Source organism: Apis florea, unplaced genomic scaffold (assembly GCF_048593485.1).
Source record: "Apis florea isolate Af1SG1 unplaced genomic scaffold, ASM4859348v1 contig_2291_pilon, whole genome shotgun sequence".
In the NCBI taxonomy this organism is placed as follows: Eukaryota; Metazoa; Arthropoda; class Insecta; order Hymenoptera; family Apidae; genus Apis; species Apis florea.
In genome coordinates, this window is record NW_028256553.1 from 1,068,419 (window position 1) to 1,088,141 (window position 19,723).

General features: G+C 39.5%; 1 protein-coding gene across 12 annotated transcripts in view; it reads right to left on the bottom strand.

The window, feature by feature from the left end:
• Jupiter (microtubule-associated protein Jupiter) overlaps positions 1-19,723 on the bottom strand; it is a 71,940-nt gene that overhangs the window by 11,497 nt on the left and 40,720 nt on the right. For 3 of the 12 annotated variants that reach the window (XM_086903349.1, XM_086903344.1, XM_086903341.1), the window contains exon 1: positions 15,103-15,683. The exons of the other annotated variants lie outside the window; for them this stretch is intronic. In XM_086903349.1, coding sequence (XP_086759475.1) covers positions 15,103-15,164 — 62 coding nt within the window. In that variant the 5' untranslated portion in view covers positions 15,165-15,683. Of the gene's footprint in view, positions 1-15,102; positions 15,684-19,723 lie in introns of those variants that run through there. 12 annotated transcript variants of the gene reach the window in all.

The window sequence follows — 19,723 nt, forward strand, 5'->3', positions numbered from 1 at the left end:
TTGACCGCGCCGTGGTAGGTTTAGCGTCAAAGAACGAGGTTTCTTGGATGGATCTCGATCATCCGCAAACACGGATGGTAGTCTAATGAGATTATCGATAGGCGGAGAAAATTGTTTGCCTCGGAGAGGAATATTTTTAAATATTCGGCGAATTTCAAAAATATTTGGTACAAATTTCGGATTCAGAAGAGTTTCGGATCGAAGAGAAACGAAATAGAAGAGAATTCGTAGAAGAAGATTATGAAAGATTATTTTCAATGTATATAAATTGATCCAAACGCTTTTTATTCTGATAAATCATCTAGTATGGTCTAGTAGTTTAAATATCCTGTTCAATTGTTTACTTCGCGTTGCTCGAATCCAATTTAAGGATTGACATGTTGAATTGAAGCATTTATTAACATGCCATTGATATAAAGGGACGTTTGTCTCGACGCTATTACTACTTTCAATCCAATACAACGAGAATATAATCACATCCAGAAAATGGAATTAAAATATAAATATTCGTGTCGTATGTTATATTTATCAGAATCAAATTATTAATAAACGAATGAAGAAATTCAGTGTAATGTGTCGATGATTACGCGTGCTATAAAGATTCGAAAATTTCATTTGAAATTTTTTTTTTTTTTTTTCTTTTCCAGAGAGTTTCTCGCGAAGGAAAGATGTTGAATCTCTTGGAGCGCTTCCGGTTAACACGTTAGCTCCCCCCGCTGAGAGGATTTTACACCGTGTGGGTTGCCGCTGACCCCAACGGTTGCTGAACCCTTCGCACACGTTGCCTCTCGTATAGACTCCCATCAGAGGCGCAACTTTTTATCTCTGTACAGTATCGATAAATACTGATACTTAATAATAATAAAAATGGATGATTTGTCGTCGCTGCGAGTAACCTGCGACGGGAAGTTTCACCGCAATTCACGAAACGGGATATTGAGGATAAGTGGTTTTCTCAAGTGATTGACCAACATTTTAGAAAATTCTGAATCTCACGTTTTTTTTTCCCCTTTTTTCTTTCTTTCGATACCGTTTTCAAAGATATCCCTTCAAATTTTTCGTCGTCGACATTCGTTCGATTCGCTTTTAAAAATCTGTAATACTGAAGAGAATATTATTGAGAATATTATTGAAGACACGAATAGACTTGTTTCTTTCTTTCTTCTCTTGGAAGAAGTCGTTCAATTTCTAAGAGGTTCGTCCAATTCCACCGTGAAATCTCTTCTCGACGCATTAAGCCGAGTGATGGACACAGAAATTCCTGAAGAAACCGCGTGAAAAGTGGATCAGGACGCTTTCGAAAATAATAATCATCTGTTACAATGACTCGACATGCTCGCGGAGCAAACTATGCTAATGCTTGTTGGTGAACGTCATTAAAGAGGAAATACGATCTCCGTTCTCTTTAAAAGTTTTTTTTTTTTTTTTTTTTTTTTTTTTTAATGCAACGTAGTAGCATAATCAGGTTGCTAGATTTTTTCATCCAGAGATCCGGAATAATAAATCATCGGGCAACGATCTCCCGCTGATAATTTTCTTAACTGGAGTAAAACTGGAGTGTATGCTAGAAATTTCAACTCCACGTAATTTTTCTTTTCACGCCTCGAGAAAAGTAAAATAATGATCACCCCTCGCGGTGCAAAGGATTAAATACGAGCTATAACTCCATTCTTCTGTACGAGAAAAATAATTTTCCAACAAATTGATTTACTTTTGTATCGAGAGAGAGAGAGAGAAAAAAAAAGAAGAAAATTGACATTCACTCTCCCATCAATCCAATATTTGACTCGTTTTCGTTTCATCCCGTCGTTTCGAAAATTGCACGATCGATCGTGGGACAAAATGGGACAGAACGAATTCTGATGGTCGTTAAATCGTCCATCTAAACGTCTCACGTACGACGTAATCGGAGGAATCTAGAAAATGGGACGCAAGGGCCATCATCTACTCCGCGAGTCGTAAAGTCGGATGAGCGGAATTAAAGCTCGCAATATTCGACGTGAATCAGGCTGCGACGTGGGTGAGGGAACGCTTTGCCCTACAAATATTCTTATCAAAGTATTGCGACCCCGAACGAGATTAATCGGTTTGATGCTTTAAAGCAGAATAGAAAGCGAAATAGTAAAAAGAAATAGTAGAAAAGTTGGCGAAAGAAGAATATTTCCAAAATCTCGTTCCTTGCCTATCTCGATCGATAATTACGCAAACTCGAAGGATTCGAGAACTCGTCCGATGTTCTTTTATATATAATCCAATTCCAAGCGGTGGGTGACTGGCACGGAATTTATTCGAGGCAATAACGAAGAAAAAGGAGGATGGATAATCGGTGCCATCTTCCGCGACGTCACCCTCGACATTCGACGTCCTCTTGTCACGGTATATCCGCCTATGTCGCGGACGAATCGCCGAGTAAAAAGAAGCGTTCGATCGATCACGCGACGTTCTTAAAGAAAAGAAGAAAGGAATACCAAATCCATCGAGGAATAAAGAAGGATCGGGTTTCTAGGTCGATCTTGAGAACCACGGCGTTATCCTCGTGAGAACGTATTTTATCCTGTATCACGATCGAAATTATGCGGGGAAAAATGCCTGGCGTACCATGATCTTCCATTTCGAGGCAGGATATTATCGTCGATCGTTGCACCGTTCTTTTACAACATCGAGCTTCGATCTCGTCCATTATTCGTAACATCCATCCCTTATCACCGAGAGGCTTGTTCTGGCTTCTTGATAGTAACAGATTTCCCATCGCTGAGAGTTTATTTCAGAATATATTTAGGTAAGGAGGAAGGCTTCTTCGTGTTCAAATTAACACATATTATAGATATCTATAGGATATTTATTCGATTTCTTAAAGACTTCGTAATAATTGTAATTTATCGTTTATATTTTGAACTCTTTGCACTTTTCGTATTATATTTACATTAGATCGGTAATCTTCTTAAGTATAAATATAAATACGAGAGGGAAGGGTTAAAGTATTCGTTTCATCGAGGCGCAAAAATCAGGGAGATTCAGAGGAAGAAGAAGGGGAAACTTGTTGCGAAAAGCGCTGGAACACGGAAGTTATAAAACGGGGGAGGGACGGTTTTTGTGGGTGCAGCAACAAGGAGTCACGCTCGAGCACTCGTCTTCGCTGCTGGCGAACAACTTCGTGTGAGGTCCTGGAATATCGATAGCAACAAGGAGCGGCATTGTGGCCAATCTTTATCGCGTTTCGGACAATGGTCATTGTTTCGACGTTTAATTACACATCAAGCGTTACACGCCGTCGATACTTCCTCGATTTCACGTCCCGCTAAATATTTACAACTTGGTGAAACTTCTTTTCACGCTTGGCTTTTACAAAATTATTATATCGCCAGAATAATATCGCTGAAAATGGAGACTGACACTTTACCAACAAATTATATTACTTGTTATTACATCGATGATAATTTTGTTCTTTTACAAACGGAGCGATTTTTAAAAAAAAAATTATTCCCATTTAACATCTGAACTGAAAGCTCGATTGGGCATATTATTGATTACAAATTAAACCAAGGAAAAAATTCGAGCTCGAATAAATAGTTTCAGAAATTGTATGGAAGAATTGTATCGATTAATTGAAGAAAAAAATTTGCAAAAAGATTTCTCGATTTTCTTACTTAACCATCTCTAATTTGAGATGCGCTTTTGATTAAAAAATTGGAACATGGAATGCTTCAAAAGCGATTCTTTTTCTCCCCCTCCTCTTTCCTTCTTTCTATCGATCCGATTCAAGTAAAATCTCGAAGGATAATTTAATCTCGATCAATCCTTCTCCTGTGGTCCATCTTTCAACCGTGGATAGATCATAGATCACCTCTAGCAGTACGCGATCCGGGTTGCCCACGTTCCCTTCGATTCGTTTCAATTAGGAGGAGGTCGTGGTTTTTGAACCACGATTCAGGAAGTTGCATCGAGTGTGATCGCTCGAACACGCAGCGCCACTCCAACCGGACAGCTTTCGATTCGATTCCTGTATAATAGCGGCAACGCGTGCGTTGGCGTGTAGACAAGGGGGATATGGGGGGAAGGAAGCTTGCGTCGGAGGTGGAAATTACGAGTGGGCTTGTGTTTCTTCGACACCTTGAAACGCCACGTCGAATAAATTATCTTTCATATTCCGCGAAAAAGAAGAAAAAAGATCCACCTTCTCGGAGGTTTCGTTGTACCGTTGGAATCAGAGAAGAATAAGCGACGATCAATTACTTTTTTTTTTTTTTTATGCATGTCGCGTACAAATAAAAAAGAACGTAGAATCTAATTGAGCATTTCGTTTGTAAAGGGCCTGGGAATCTTTCTTGAATTCAATGATACAATTCAAAGGAAGAGGAGGAAGAGGATTGACAAAAGAGGATGACTCTTTTCTTTGCAAATTATCTTTTGTTGTTTATTATTAGAGCTATTTGGATATTTGTGGAAATTTATATTTTTATATAACAAAGGAAGAGGAGTATATTGGAAAAAATAGTTGAAAGAAAAAAGATACGTTAAGTTGAATTGGCAATACGACTTATGATTCTACTTTGTATTCTTCACCTTTCTTCTCCTCGGAATTTCAAGAAACATTAATCTCAAGATAATTGCACTTTCCTGTCCCGACTAATGATGATTGGCGATGATTTGATCTAAGACTCGGTCCAAACAATTCTTCCTAACTTCGATAATACGTTCTTTTCTGTTTCTAAATCATCGAGTCATTTAAATACAATGCCTATCCTCCTCTCCTCCATCTAAACGACAATTCATCTCGAACCTATTATGTAAATACACGTATAGAGAAAACGGAATAAATAGGAGGGAAACTTAAACGAAATGACAAATGAAACCGATCAAGCAATTCTACCGTAAAACTACTTTCAACCCATATTTTTTTTCCAAATTACAGAATCAATTATGCTTCCATCTCACCGATAAAATTTCACATCGGACGCAATTTAAACTGGAAAACTATTTTTGTTCACCACGTAATCCATTCCGTCCGGAAAATAAAAGAAGAAGAAGAAGAAGAAGAAAGGAAATCTAAATAACCTGTGATCCGTATCAAAGACCTTAACATCCAAGCGATTCTTGCAAGAAAAAAACATCGAGTTCCTCTCGGGATAATCGTCGTTTCCTTTCTTGGAGTCGCGTCACACGGCTGATAATGGCTTAATCACCCTGTTCCCAAGTACGAAGCCAACTTTCACGAGCGGATCCGATTGTTCCAACCGTACACTCGTTGCGTAATGAACGCGAGTCACGATCATAAATTATGCGTGAAACCGGCACGTGTGAATCGTCGAGCACGTTGTCGCACGGCAATAATATCATCGACACGAGACAAAATTCAAATAAGGATGATAGGTCTGACGACGAAGTTTCCGAATCTTTCAATTTCACTTTCCTTGAGAACGATCGATTTGAAAATAACTTCAATCTATCCTATTAACGTCCTTATATTTAAAACGATAATTGCGTCAGAACACCCTATTTAATATGATTTTTTTCCTTGCAGAAGAAACGTTCAACACGTCGACTGCCATTCTTTTTAATATCAATTTATTATCAAAAATTCCAGATAATAAGGAAAGATTAATTAAAATTAAACGTATTAAAGGAAAATGTCGTAACAACAGTCCGAAATGGAGTAGACGAGCAACGATGATTATTATCGAGATTCAGATCTCTTACAACGATTTAAATTAACACGAATCACGAGCCAAAAAAAAGGGAAGAAGAAGAAGATTTTTCCATTTCGATTAGATTGAACTTAATTCGCGAGATCTACGAAAAAATCCGATTGCTCCTCCCGATATTCCATCTCGATTGTTCTACTCTTACCAAGGATTAGGCTGAGAATATTTTGATCGATTCGCCCTACGAATCATAACACGCTTAGCTCTGAACAGTTAATCGATGCAACGTAAAAATATATACGAGATAAATATATGTCGCTTGAATATAATAGAACGAGCCATGGTGGATGGATGGAGAGCGGCCAGCCACGGGGGCAACTGAATTAGATCGTGCAACTATATTTGGTTTAAGTGGTCGAGTTAGTATCGAGCAACCGTCGTATGGAGCGGTTTAGAATTTAGATAAGAATGTCGAGTATCGAGAATCTCGTTGTGAATACTTGTTGCTTAATTCTCTTTTATACGATACGGCAAGGTTTATTAGGGTTGTAAATTTTCTCGAGTGTTGCGGAGATATCGTGGAAGAAATTCGCTTCGAAAAGACTGGTTCGATTATAAATTTTTATAATTAATTTCCATTACCTTTTTTCTTTTTATATATTTACATTCGATTCGTGGCATCGAAAGTTTCCAATATAATAAATATGATAAACTATAAATAAGATAATAGTGAAATAATAGTAAAAATGGTGACACCGTTTGTACTCAATGCAACAAGATAAAGAAGAAACTCTTTTTCTTTTTTTCATCCTTTTGTCGAAAGAAATTCGTATTACTTCGAATATTCGAAAGCTTTGTACGATATCCAAGCACGTATAAAACAATTGTATCGAAGGAGAAGTTTCATTGCAAGAGAAGAAAATCGAAAAAGGTAGACGTTATTAGTCTGAATCGCTGTCGGGATAGAAATAACATCGTCAACGTCGTCACAATTGACAGAAGAAGAAGTTTGCGACATCGACGAGACACGGCAAGCATACCATATACAGCCAGGATTCGCATGCAAATGCGGCAAGTCTAAGTGGATCGTTCGAATTACTCATCGACCGCAGAGAAACGATTCCGTTTTGAAAAATGATCCCATCGATTAGATCGAGACGTAGATCGATTCTCTTTTTAACGCGGAATTCTTGATCAGGAATTGAAGATTTATTCGTGTATGAATGATAAAATTTATCAAACAGTAACTTTTTTTGAAAGTATACTTTTAAAGAAAAACGAAAATATTTTCTTTTCGAATTTTTATATTTTTATAATAAAAAGAATAAAAAAAATAACTTTCCAATTATTATTTCACCGTTCTAATTTTTATTAGTTTTTAAAAGGATCGTAAAACTTGCTTGTTATTATTATTTGAATACCCCGATTCTTTCTTACCAAACACAAAGATCCGTAAAATAATTTTCTTAAAAAAATGTTGTCCTTCCAACTTTTATACATATTTTTTTTCATCTTGATTAAATCAACGAAATACGCGAAAAAGAAATATATACAATCCACGAGGAGATAATTGCGCCATTGAAAGAAGCGAGAAGGCGCGAACGAGACCCGTATAAGGAAACCGGATCGCGAAAGGAAAATGTTCGGTGCAACTTTGTGCAATGGATCGTGGACTAAGTAATAGACGAAGTTTACGCGAAATTAACTAATTGGCCAATTACGCCTCCGCCCGGCCGATTCAATCGCTGTAATCGATCGACTTATTCGGTTCCTCCTCTCCGAACGATTCACAGACGTAGTAGTTGGCCCCCTTCTTCGCTCTGTCCGCTTTAACTTAAGCGGATAATCAGCGGTTATCAAAATTTATTTCAATGCAACGACGAAACAACGCTCACGATCAAGAAAAATTACTTTCGATTCGAAAAGCTTGCGATCTAATTTTTCAACGTCCGTCAATCGATTCACGATGCCGTTGGACGAATTTATCCTCGAGACAAGGGAACCGTGGGTATCGCGTTTCTCCGCGGCGCTATTCAGGTGTTGGCTCGAATAAGTTCGTGGCCCTGAATAATGCACAGGAAACGATCGAGGAACAAAGTATGAGTTATCGAGCGGGGACGGAAAGAGATAGCGGCGATGATTATCGGGCGGCGAAGGTAGACCGCGATCGATCGGCTTCCACAGACTTATCACGGGTAGGAGTCAATGCTCCGCGTCGTTATAAATAATACGATCGGTGTAGGAGGTGTTTCGTTCCTTCGTTTCCTCGGTTGAAGTTGAACGTGTGTAAACGTGGAGAGAGTCGATTTTGATTTTTCAAGCTCATCCTGGGATTCTTTTGGATAAATTGTTAGAAGGAGATATTAATTAAAAAAAATGATTGCTGTCTGTATAATTTTTCACAATGTTTCGTTTCAAAAAAATGTGAGCGACTCGGTGTCAATATTAGCTGGCAATAAATTGTATTTGTCGCGTGAATATCATGAATCATCGGTCGAACATTCCTAAATGATCGTCTGTCTGCAAAGGTCGTAAATTATTCTGATAACGGGTACGGAGAGAATCGCTAAACTAATGTTTGACTTTTGCGAAAGCGTTTGTGAAACACGGGTGACGCCCCGTTTTGACCGCAAAAACTTTCCGATTTTCTCGTCAACACCATTTATCGCGAGATTACACACAATCCGTGGAATTGAAAATTTACTTCGTTATCGAGTTTTGCGAGCAAAACTGGAATTCTCGCCACGCGCGATAATTTTTATTTTCGGTTATTGCCGCCGAATCGTCGCCCGATCCATCCACCCTGATCATTAGCCGCGCTCGTAAATTATCCCGATAACGCGCACGAGTTTTTATCATCAGACTGACGTTAAGTTTCCCGAATCCATGTGTGCTCGTTCCAATCACATGATTCTCGAATAAATGGAATATCGTTAAATGTTATTGCTTCGTGATATAGCGAAAAGGATGAGAAGAATCTAAAAAAAAAAAACCCCGAGAAAATTACAGAGAGTCGAAAACTTGAAAATCTAGGGAAATTAAAGAAAGCAAGGGAAGAAAGAAACTAGCTAGAAATACTTTGGCAATTAGGAGAATCTAGGGAATATAAGAAAACCAGTGATCTAGGAGAATCTAGGGAATCCCCGAAATCTAAATCCCTAGGGGAACAATTCGAAAATTGATAGAAATCCAAAAGAACTAGGACTCTAAAAAAAGAAAAAAAAAAAAAAAACGGAAACGGCGACACGAAAGTAAGAAAAATCGATAAGGTCCAGACAGAGTCGGGTACACCCAGGGCTTCCAACGCGTTACACGCTCGCAAAATCCGTCTTTTCTCCTAGGAAGCCCCGAGGAACGATATCCATAGAGAGTATATACGAGTTCACGAGAGGGAAGCCGCCGCCGCGCGGGGGGGGAGGGAGGGAGCACGAATGCGTGTCCACCCTTTCGTGTCCACGGGACAATGGGGGGTGAGTAACCCCATACCAAGGGATCCGGAAAGAACGTCTCGTCTCTTCGTAACGCGATATTTTTCGATCCACGTGGAAGACGCGTGTATAGCTCGACTCGTTTTACACGCGAAACACACGTAGCGTGGAACACGATGGCGAAAATTCTTCGTTACACCTCGATCCATGTGGATGGATTTGATGTTGTCCATGTGCGCTATCTTTCGAAGGAAAACGATCGTCGTGGAAGACTCGAGGATACGTTTATTTTGATTTAAGAAAGATGAACGATTGTCATTTTTAAATCAAGTATATTATTCAAATAAATATTTATCTCGTTATTGAATAATTAAAATAAAATTTCGTCTGGTTTCGCGACAAGAACACGCGTAACTTCGACTAAAGACAAGCACAGACTCTTAAAAATTTCAAAAATAAAGCAACATGGAACGACAAATTTTTACTATCCATTTAAACGTAGCCTATCCAACGTAGTCAAGCGGTGGGAAGCAGAATAGAAGCAGAAACATCCGCAATTCTAGAAGAACACTCGTTCATTAACATATATCGAACAAGCCTGAAATCAATACAATTAACAATTCTAATGCGCGTAATACGACGCGATTTTGCAAATCGTTTCGACGATTCGAGCGACGGCACAAGTAGGAGGGCCAGACACGAGCCGAGCTTGGAACAAAAAAAAAAAAAGAAAAAAAAAACACGTATCCTGCCCACGCGTCGTTTAATCGCGTATATCTTATTATCCTCGTTAGGAAAGGACTCGTTGAGAAGGTTAATCGTCGATTGATAATTATTCCAGAATTGGATCCCCTTAAAGGGGATTCTTTCGAATTTACTTCTCCGTCCTATGACTCACTCGTACAAATTATCCATCAATTATCGCTCCAATCGTCTTGGAACAAATTTTTCCTTACTTTCTTCTTCTTCTTTCTTTTGGATCAAAAGTTAGTTTCAAGCTAAAATTCAGTATTTATTTCACGATGTATACATCTCGAACATTAATTTTTCCAAACAATAATAATATTTCAATATCAAAATTTCTATAATTCGTGGTTAAGATTCCTCGCTCTACTGTATCTCAATACACTCAATCCCCAACAAAGTTGTCGATCGAATGCAAATCACCGAAGAATCATCTTGCTCATCAATTATTCCTTGTTCAAGTCTCGTCCAATACATCGTCTGAATTTATTATCCACACTGCAGCGAGATAAACTTTCGCGGTGGCTGCAATTTCCATCACACACGATCCTATCTCTCTTCACCCAGATTTCGAATCTTTTTTTTTTTTTTTTTTTTTTTCCTTTATTCGATCACGATAATCGATCAGAGAATTGGCGATAGACGGGCTGGTCTAGCGATTTTCCAGCGATTGGCAGCCATCCCGAACGGTTTAAGATTAAGTTCCGTTCAGGTCAAGATCGATCAATCTTATATACGGATTCACAAATAAGGGAGAAATTGTAGGAAAAAAATTCGAATGAAATTGCGTCAAAGTACATTCGACGATATACTGCGATAGAATTAATCAAATTAGGGCGATATTCGATAAATTTAAACGAGTTAAGTTTAATAATGTTTAATAATGTTTGAAATGAAAAATATTTTGAAAAATACTACCTTGTTGAGAATTATAAATACGTTTATTATTTTTATTATTATTATTTTTTTTTTGAAATATTATCGATACGTGCACAAAGAGTGTATGGGAAAATTTCTCTGAATTTATAAATCGGTTTAACAAGAGGATAGTCGGTCAACGTTTTCTTTATAGCTTCTTCTCCCGTTACCAGTAAATCAGCGACGCGAAACAACAACTGGTGGAAGAAGAAAGAACCGAGACTTGTAAGTGCAAAGATACACGTCTGGTTACGTATGTGCTTACGTAAGATCTGAGGAAGATATATTGGAAGAAAAAAAAAAAAGGATCTAGATGCACGATACCAGATGATCCTTTGGCGTTTTGAATTATACATAGGCCAGGTTTCTAGGAGAAATTACGTAATTGGATCATTAACCCCTTAAGTCACGCGTACGTAGAGAAATAGAGGGCTTTTTTTGGCTTCTTTCGCTTCTAAAATTAAAATAGGAAAATAGTCGATAACATCGATATCTTGATCAGGAAGACATTTGCACGTAACAACGAGTTTAATCTAATTATTTCTAAGTGTTCCAGAAAAAAGTGTTAAAAAAAAATAACCAAAAATCTGGATAAAATAATCAACAAAAGCGTTATTTCGACATATCTCGAGAAATTACGGGAAATTACCCTTAACATACGATCTTTCACTGCGATCTACTCTCACTTCTTTCTTCAAAAGAAACTAATGCTGTGAGAAAAAAGAATATGACAAAATAATTTCGTATCGAAAGAAACTAATGGAAAAAAAAAAAAAAAAATGACGAATTCTTGAAATTTTTCGCACGAGATTGGACACCAAGAGTGTCCACCCACTAAAACTTCCAAACACCGTGCTTTTTTAAACGTGTCTGTTTGGTGTGTCATCGTTTGGAACAGGTTCGAAAGATGACGATGGAAGAAACTCTCCCGCGACAGGGATGGGCTTAGTTTATCACTCGAGGACAAAGGCTGTACTGTACAGTGGCTTGTATAGAGCAACCATTATAACGGAGGGTATCGATGGGAAAGCACGGACGAGAGCTCGTCACCAGGGCGGATAAGCATCGATCTCGAGGACACGTATCAGATTGGAACGATAACCGAGTTCCACCGTGTCGTGACTTTGCATCCCCCCATTGTTTCAGATTTACAGGTGCAAACAGCATTGGAGGAGGAGGAGGAGGAGGAGGATAGTGTTCGATGATCCAATTGTTTCTGGATTTTTTATTTTTGACTTTGGAGATTATTGGAAGTGTACAAGTCGAAGCTTGTAATTCGAAATGTTTGTAGAAAAAAGTTTTTCAAAAAAAAAATATTCAAAAAAAAAAAAAAAAGGATTCTATACTGGTAGACGGACTCAATTAGAAATATAATATTCTTTGATCGATTCGACTTGCAGAAGTGAGTTTAAAAACTTCCATTGCCTTGACTCACGAGTGTTATTGTCGAACAATAAAGTTTGAAAACACGATATCAAAAGTTTACGATAGGTGAAGTTTCGAGGCTCGGATATCGACCATTTTGAAAAATATTCATTATCCTATCTTCGTTTTAAAGTGCTTCTTAGATAGACGAACAATCTGCTCGAATAATAATAACAGAATTTTATCGACAGACAACTATGAGAACTATCATCATCGAAATTCTTCTCAATCGATTTCGTTTTCTCTTCATTCGTTCATTCAATTCGAGAAGATGAAGTTTCTTAAACTAAAATCTCAAATATAAGAAGGATTGAAATTTATTTTACTGAAGATTCTACTGAACAACTCTATCGACAACTCTCCTCTCGAGGATTTATCATTCGACATAAAATATCGCGTGGGTGTTTTTTTTTTTTTTTTATGAAATGTTCACATAAAATAAGACGAAAAATCATGGTGGCAATTAAGCGAGAACTGGTCGGAGGTGACATCCGTGTAATTACACTCGTTCAAGTGCTGCGTACACGTCAATTACTCGAGGGCGTTGACCATTAAACGAAGCTCAATTGCAGAAATCTTTCGCCCAAGTGTCCATTCTTTTCTCGTGTTCTCCCAAACTTCCTCCTGATTTTCGAATGTAAATCATAAAATCCCGTTCAGATCTCGATAATCGAAAAAAGTTTCTTACTCAATACTTGTTCGTATTTCGATTATTGTTATTAAAAAAAACTTTCAGTCGAATCAAATTTTTGTCGAAAATAATCACTTCTCTCGGAGGAAAAAAAAGAAAGGAAATAATCTTTGTTTCAAAATTTCACAAAATTACGGATAAAAGTAGTAATATATTCTTGGAAGAAAAGAGAAGAAAAGAAGCAAGCATTCGATCTGTGTTTCTCCAAGAATTTTGAAAACCTCGCAAAGTTTCGAATTGAATTTCGATCTGTTTCTAGTAAAAATGGAATATTTTCTCTTGAATACGGTGTAATCAGCCGGTTCTAAATGTTTTCTAAAGCACTAAGGCTTCGAACAGAGACGTGTACACGGTATAGAGTAACAGTCACGCTTTCTAACTAAGCCCGACTTGTGTTCCGCTCTGCTCCTCTATTTTCGGTGTCGTCTCGACTTTTTGACACGTAAAGACGTGTTTGAAGGAAGATCTAGTTCCAGATAGAGAGAGAGAGAAATAGAATACTTCACGAGAATTCGTTTCTTTCATTCAATTCTGCAAAGATTTTGCAAGCATCGACGCGAGAAAAATATAATCACAATCGTTTGAACAATCCTTGCACGATAAGATTAAAATAAAGAGGGAAAGAAAAAAATTATATTATTTGTTCGTTCGATGACTGGCCATGCAAATTTTCTAGTTGCAGGTTTTTTTCTTTTTTTTTTTTTTTTTTTTTTTTCCCTCCCCAATAGGTCACATCGCTCAGCACGATCTATAACTTATGGATTGGCTGTGAGAGCAAAAGCAAGCTGAATATACGCGTGCATAAATTGATTCGAAACAAGCATGCGCCTGGCCTTAAAACTTTTGAACGAAGAGACAGAATCAATGTTATTCCAAGAAGAATAATAATTTTCGAGAGACCGTATATAATAGTCACCATATGCGATCATTTTCATTCTGATTAGATTCTGTAAAGTGAAATCTGTATCTTGGTAAAAATCTGATCGGAATAACGCGCGTTTTAATAGTTTTGCAGATTACTTGAGATTAATTAAATAAAAATGCACTCCAATTTCCCGTTCTTCGATTATGGTAATGTTAAGTTGTGCTTACAAACAAACGATTTCAAGATATCTCTGGAATGGAGTCGATCGAAAAATAACGAAACGAGATACATTACGATTCATCGAAGATTTTGAAGATGGCGCGCAATAATCGAAAGCAATGAAGCCGAAAGAAGGATCGTTCAGAGAATCGCGTTTGTCGGTTTTCATTAGAAGTGCAATTAGAAAATTGCTCTGAAAGGATGTGCGATTTCCTGGGAACCTCTGCCGACAATTTTTATCACGGAAGCCGGTCAACTAATTCCACAGATAAAACACTTTGCTCGGGGATACCGGGCGTGTAACAGTTGTTTATCCTCCGTCTACGAAAACAACGCCTTTCCTTCGCAGCAAGTTTCATAGAGGAAGAGGAAACGTTGAACGACGCGGAAAAATCGTTCGAGTGCAAATTTTCTTAGGAGAAGAGAAATTATACCGTTTCGAGATAAAAAGCAGGTTTGGAGGAAACGACGAGAAGAAGATCGTTAAATCGAATTTTCCGGAAGTTTTCGAAGGTTTCCTCTAAATCGAAGAGAGAGAGAAAAAGGAGGAAGAAGAAATTTTGGGTGGATAAGGAACGATAAATAGAGGATTATCTTCGGCATTGAACTTGGAATTTTTCAGGACGTAGTTTCGACGATGGCGGCGAGAGCGCTGCAGCACAGTTTCCAAAGCTGCGACAAGAATCAAGGACTGAGAATGCAAATCGATCGCGCCAGTCGCGGGTGGATTCTACCGCATCCTGTCTCCAACAAGCACCCAGAAAATCCTTATTACTTTTATCCCTAGGAAAATTAAAAGATAAAATTTTTCACGACAACCTCCCCTTCCATCCTCTCGACGAGTTGATAAAATATTTAAATAAAGGTCACAACAAATCTTATTAAAATTCCAAAATTATTATTTTTCCTAATATTCCTGACTATAACAATATCTATGAATAACTGTCAAAGTGACAGTTCTGTTTGCACACATATAAAAATCGGATAACAAACTGTTCGATAAAAAAAAAAAGAAAAAAAGAAACCAATGAAAAATCTGCTCGTAAAGAAAAAGAAAAAGAAAGAAAAGAATGGACGAAAACGTGGAGGAAGCAAACCGGATATCCGACGAATGAGTCGTCGATAAGAGCCGCAGTGCGGTAAAGAGTATCGGTTCCGGCATACTCTTACCTTTTCTTTCCGTATCCAACATTGTCGAGCTCGACGTGTCTATAGGTCGCGTAAGTGGCCATCGTTCGTTCGTCCTTCCTCCGAAAAACTCCCCCGCGTCCACCCTCCGCTGGGTCTTCCGCTCTTCCGTATCTCTATGCGGCGCACACAGCAAACAGACGTCGTCCTCGCCCTTTGGTGTCGCGACAGTTTCTCCCGAAGTTGCGCGAAAGGGACGAAAAGAGAAGAGTGGAAAAGGAGAGAAAAGAAAAAAAAAAGGGAACGAAAGATCAATATCCAGAGACGACGAGCCGTTCCACCGTTCAGAAAGCTGCACTCGCAGAATCTGTGTCCTTGACTCGAGATAAAGAGAGACAGACAGAGAGAGAGAGAGAGAAAGAGAGAGAGAAAAAGAAACTTTCGAGCTCTGTCTCTCTCTTCCTTTCGCTGTTGTTGTTGTTTTTGTTATTGTTGTTATTTCTTTTTTCTCGAAACGATCTCGAAACCGATTGCCAAGCCACGGGACAAAGCGCCACGAATAATGATATCGAAGCAGAGGTGCACTCGTACAGCCGCGTACAGCCGAGAAACTGGCAGCCCAATGAGGATCCAGCGGTATATAATGCCTCCTCCACCGGTGCTTCCCTCCTCTCTCTCTCTCTCTCTCCCGCTATTCCATCTCTCTCCCTCCCACCTTATCCTCCGCCTCCCTCTCCCCGCTTCACCCTGTTTGCAAGCTCCCTTTCAGCCCGACTCTCCCTCTCCCTCTCCTTCTCTCCTTCTATACAACTCTCTCTCTCTCTCTCTCTCTCTCTCTCTCTCTCTCTCTCTCTCGTCTCTCCCTCGCCCTATCCTCGTCCAACTCGTTTGCATCCGTTGCGTCCCGTGCAAGAAGAGCCACCGCGCATGCAACGGGCACCAGAGAGTTAGTTTTCATGAAACGACCGTCAACCAACCACCACCTCCACCATTCCACGATCGGGAACAACAGCATCACCATCATCAGCGAGGGATAAACCAGGCGCAGTACGGTTGCATGCACTTCCACCCCCGGTGGACACGGCGGAAAGGCCGACGACGCCGACGCCGGCGTCGTGCATTCACCTCAATCAATACGCGCGACTGGAGGCGGGAGCAGGAGGAGGAGGAGGAGAGGCTGGTGGAGAGGACACGCGCGAGGAGGAGGGAGAGGACGGTGGTGATCGTCGGTTCCGTGCAGGGAATCGCGTTGTCGCTGCATGTGCAGGCCGATGCACGTGCGCTGGACACGGACCGCGCACCGGAGATAATGAGCGCGGAGGGGGAGGGAAAGAAAGAGAGAGAGAGAGAGGGAGGGAGGGAGGGAGGTGGAGAACGCGGCGTCAAGGGCTGCGCCGATCGTTAGGGATGCCTTTCGACGCCGCCAGAGGCGGATGCCGTCGGCAGAAGCGTTGGTGGAAGCGAGTGAACGGAGAGGATGATGGTTGGATGCGAGTAAATATCGACACGATGACGAGACGGAGAGGAGAGGTGATTCGAGGTGGAGAGTTAAGTGGAAGAGGTGAGGACAAATGCGAATAGATGCGAATGGATGGGGGGAAGAGATGGTTAGATGCGATTGAATGCGAGGATAAACGAGTAGTAGAGAGAGAACAAAAGTAACTAGATGCGAATAAGCGCAGATATGAGCGGGCGTAGGACACTGGTAGTATAGATACGCGTTAATCTGGTGCACGGAAGAAGGGTGATAGGGGGTTAATGGAGTAATAAGATAGTAAGGAAACACTTTTGGCGTAATATGTATTCACCGGCATTGAACTAATTAAATTCGAGGCTTTTTACACGTGTCTTTTTAATTCCTCTCGAAATTAGTCCACCTTTTGAAGATGAAACAGAGGACACCGATGGATAAGCTTGAAAAGAATTCACGTTAAAAAATGTGTTCACGATGTCGCACGATTCGAACCACGTACGCTCCATCGAAACTTTCGTGAAATCAATAACCTAGAAACTTTGCCAAACGTTTACTCATATTTACATCGTTACTACTTACATACCGTCCAACTATCGTAAACACTTTTTAAACGCAAATTAAATCGTTCTATCTCTCCGCTGATCGTCGTAAATACGTCCTCGAATTATTTCTTGCATCGATCGAAAAAGTAAAGATTGTCGATCGCGTCAAGAAACCGATACCTCATTTTCTCAAAATTCTCGGCCGTTCTTCCATCGATTCGCGATCCTACGTAAAATGAAAAGAGCGACGAAACTCGAAAACCGGAGTTCACCGTCTTCATCGTGATTTTACACCGTTCGTAATGTTATTCGCATGTTGTTCGACGTGGCACGCGAGTTATAAGCGGGAAAAACACTGTCATTTCGCGAACTGTGCACGGCACGCATCGTGAAAAACTTTACGGTGCGTGAACTCGATGATTAAACGAGAAAAATAACATTGGTTCGCGTGCCGGATAATTTAACTCTTTCACGGTCGCGTCTTTTCTCGAGTTTTTCTCTATCGAATTTTCATTAAAAATTGGATAAAATGATCTCGTACGATTACATTATAGTAGGTGTAACGTAATTACATACAGATTTTATCTAAATATAGTTTTTTTTTTTTTTTTTTTTTTTTAAGGGAAGAAGTTGTTTGGTCCGAGATTTATTGCAGGATTAATAATGTTTACTCTTTTGTGCGCTCTTTAGAGAAGAGAATAGGTGTGAATTAGGGAGACTTGACCCTCGTCAACGAGCGATGGATAAAAAATTTCAAAGGTTTCGAAGGGAAGGGAACATTGAAAAGGGTTGCAGGAAGACCGATTGGGGATGTTTTTCGACCGGTCTCGTGACGCTGTTCGAGTAATCGGCCGAATTAAATTGCCGACCCCGTCTCCACACGCTCGCCAGAGGCATCGAGTTACTGGAAACCGAGCTTAAGGGATGAACCGTGAGGGTTAATTTCGTCGACGCCTGTGAAGTGCGGACGGATCGATGTTTATTCGATGACGAATCGAATTCAGGAATATTGAAAGGAATGTGTGTTTTTCATGCTGGAAAAATAGACGAGTTTACGATGGTTCTCCAAACGATAAGGAGGGATCAAGTTTATTTTTCTTGGGGATCATTTATCATCGATAATACACCTTTGGAAAAATTTCCAATCAAATTTAATTCGAGTTTTAAAGAATCTCGAAGGATCGTCAGAATTCTAATTTTTTTAATTACGATCGAACTCTTATTTCCTTATCCTCCTTCGAAATAATAAAATCAAAAAATTGTCACGAAACATTCTGCTCGATTCCAATATCATTCTCCAAGATTGCATATAGAATATTCAGGGAATTTGCAAGATGTTTACGCTGTATGGATATATGCAAGGGGAGTCGTCTACGTCTGAGTCAGCGCTCTTTGTTCTCGTATCTAGGACGACTGGTAGACGGAGGGTGAGAAAGATATCTGCATACATACATACTTTCGAGCTTTCCCCGCTGCTACATTTATTCCGAAATGTTGCATTCGCACACGAGATCACCTCACCACCACCATCTTCTCTGAATTATATATAATAAACGTCACCAATAAAAATTCCTACACCCTCGATAAAAGCAGAAGAATCTATTCCACGTATAGCGGTGATGCGATAAAGTAAAATTTCATTTATTTGTCAGGGGTGAATAATTTATGCAAATCAAAGCTCGTGCATTGTTACAAACGAAACAATCATTCCCGAAATAACGTCAAAACTCTTGTTAATAAAAACAATCGTCGAATACATCTCGAGAGTCCAACGAAATTCTATTTATCCAAATCTATTGCCATTTCATTATCCGTTCGCACAATAAAGGCATAAAATTTAAATCAATATCTTCAACGTTACTTTCTATATCTAAGATTCACAGAATTGAATCCGCTCGAAGCTGGATGATTTAATCGAAACCGGTTACCGATAAATTCTAGCAATTATTTCCACGATAATTGGAGATCGACGTAAAGATTTTCAACGAGCCAAACAAACGTATACATACATACATATATATATACACACACGAATATATACGCTAATTGCGGATTTACGTTAAGAGAACAACGATGGATCGTTGTCCGTGAACGATTGTAAAAAGACACAAGGATCTCTGAAGACGTTTCGTGCACGTACTATACGCGTTTAACCGGCCGGTACTACGATCGTTTGCGTGGCCAACCTTATTTCCGTTCCACGATAAAGAATACCAAGGCTAACTCTTTCATTCAATCCAACGAGCATTGGTTGGATCCTACCTACTGAACGCTACACGGCTTCCCATTCTTCACGGTGTTTCTTCCACGCCTCATAATGGGAATCGCGTTATATCGCGGCTTTTGCAAATACAGCAGTGACTTTTCTTTATTTTCTCCTCGTCCTTTTCTTCTCGCCCTCTCCTTCTCGCCGAAGAAGATTACCCGCCGATTTCATCGATGATGGTAAATAAATACAGGGAAATATTTCTTCTCATTTTCAAGGCTTTCATGAGAATTCGTTTTGTGATTTTTTTTACTCTCCCCTTTTCTTTCTCTGTTTCGATATCGAGAACAGATTTTCATCTCCATGGATAGTAGTGCGAAGTAGTGAAAGGGCAATTCGTTCTGAAATTCGTTAAAAACACGCGACGATACAGCGTTCCTC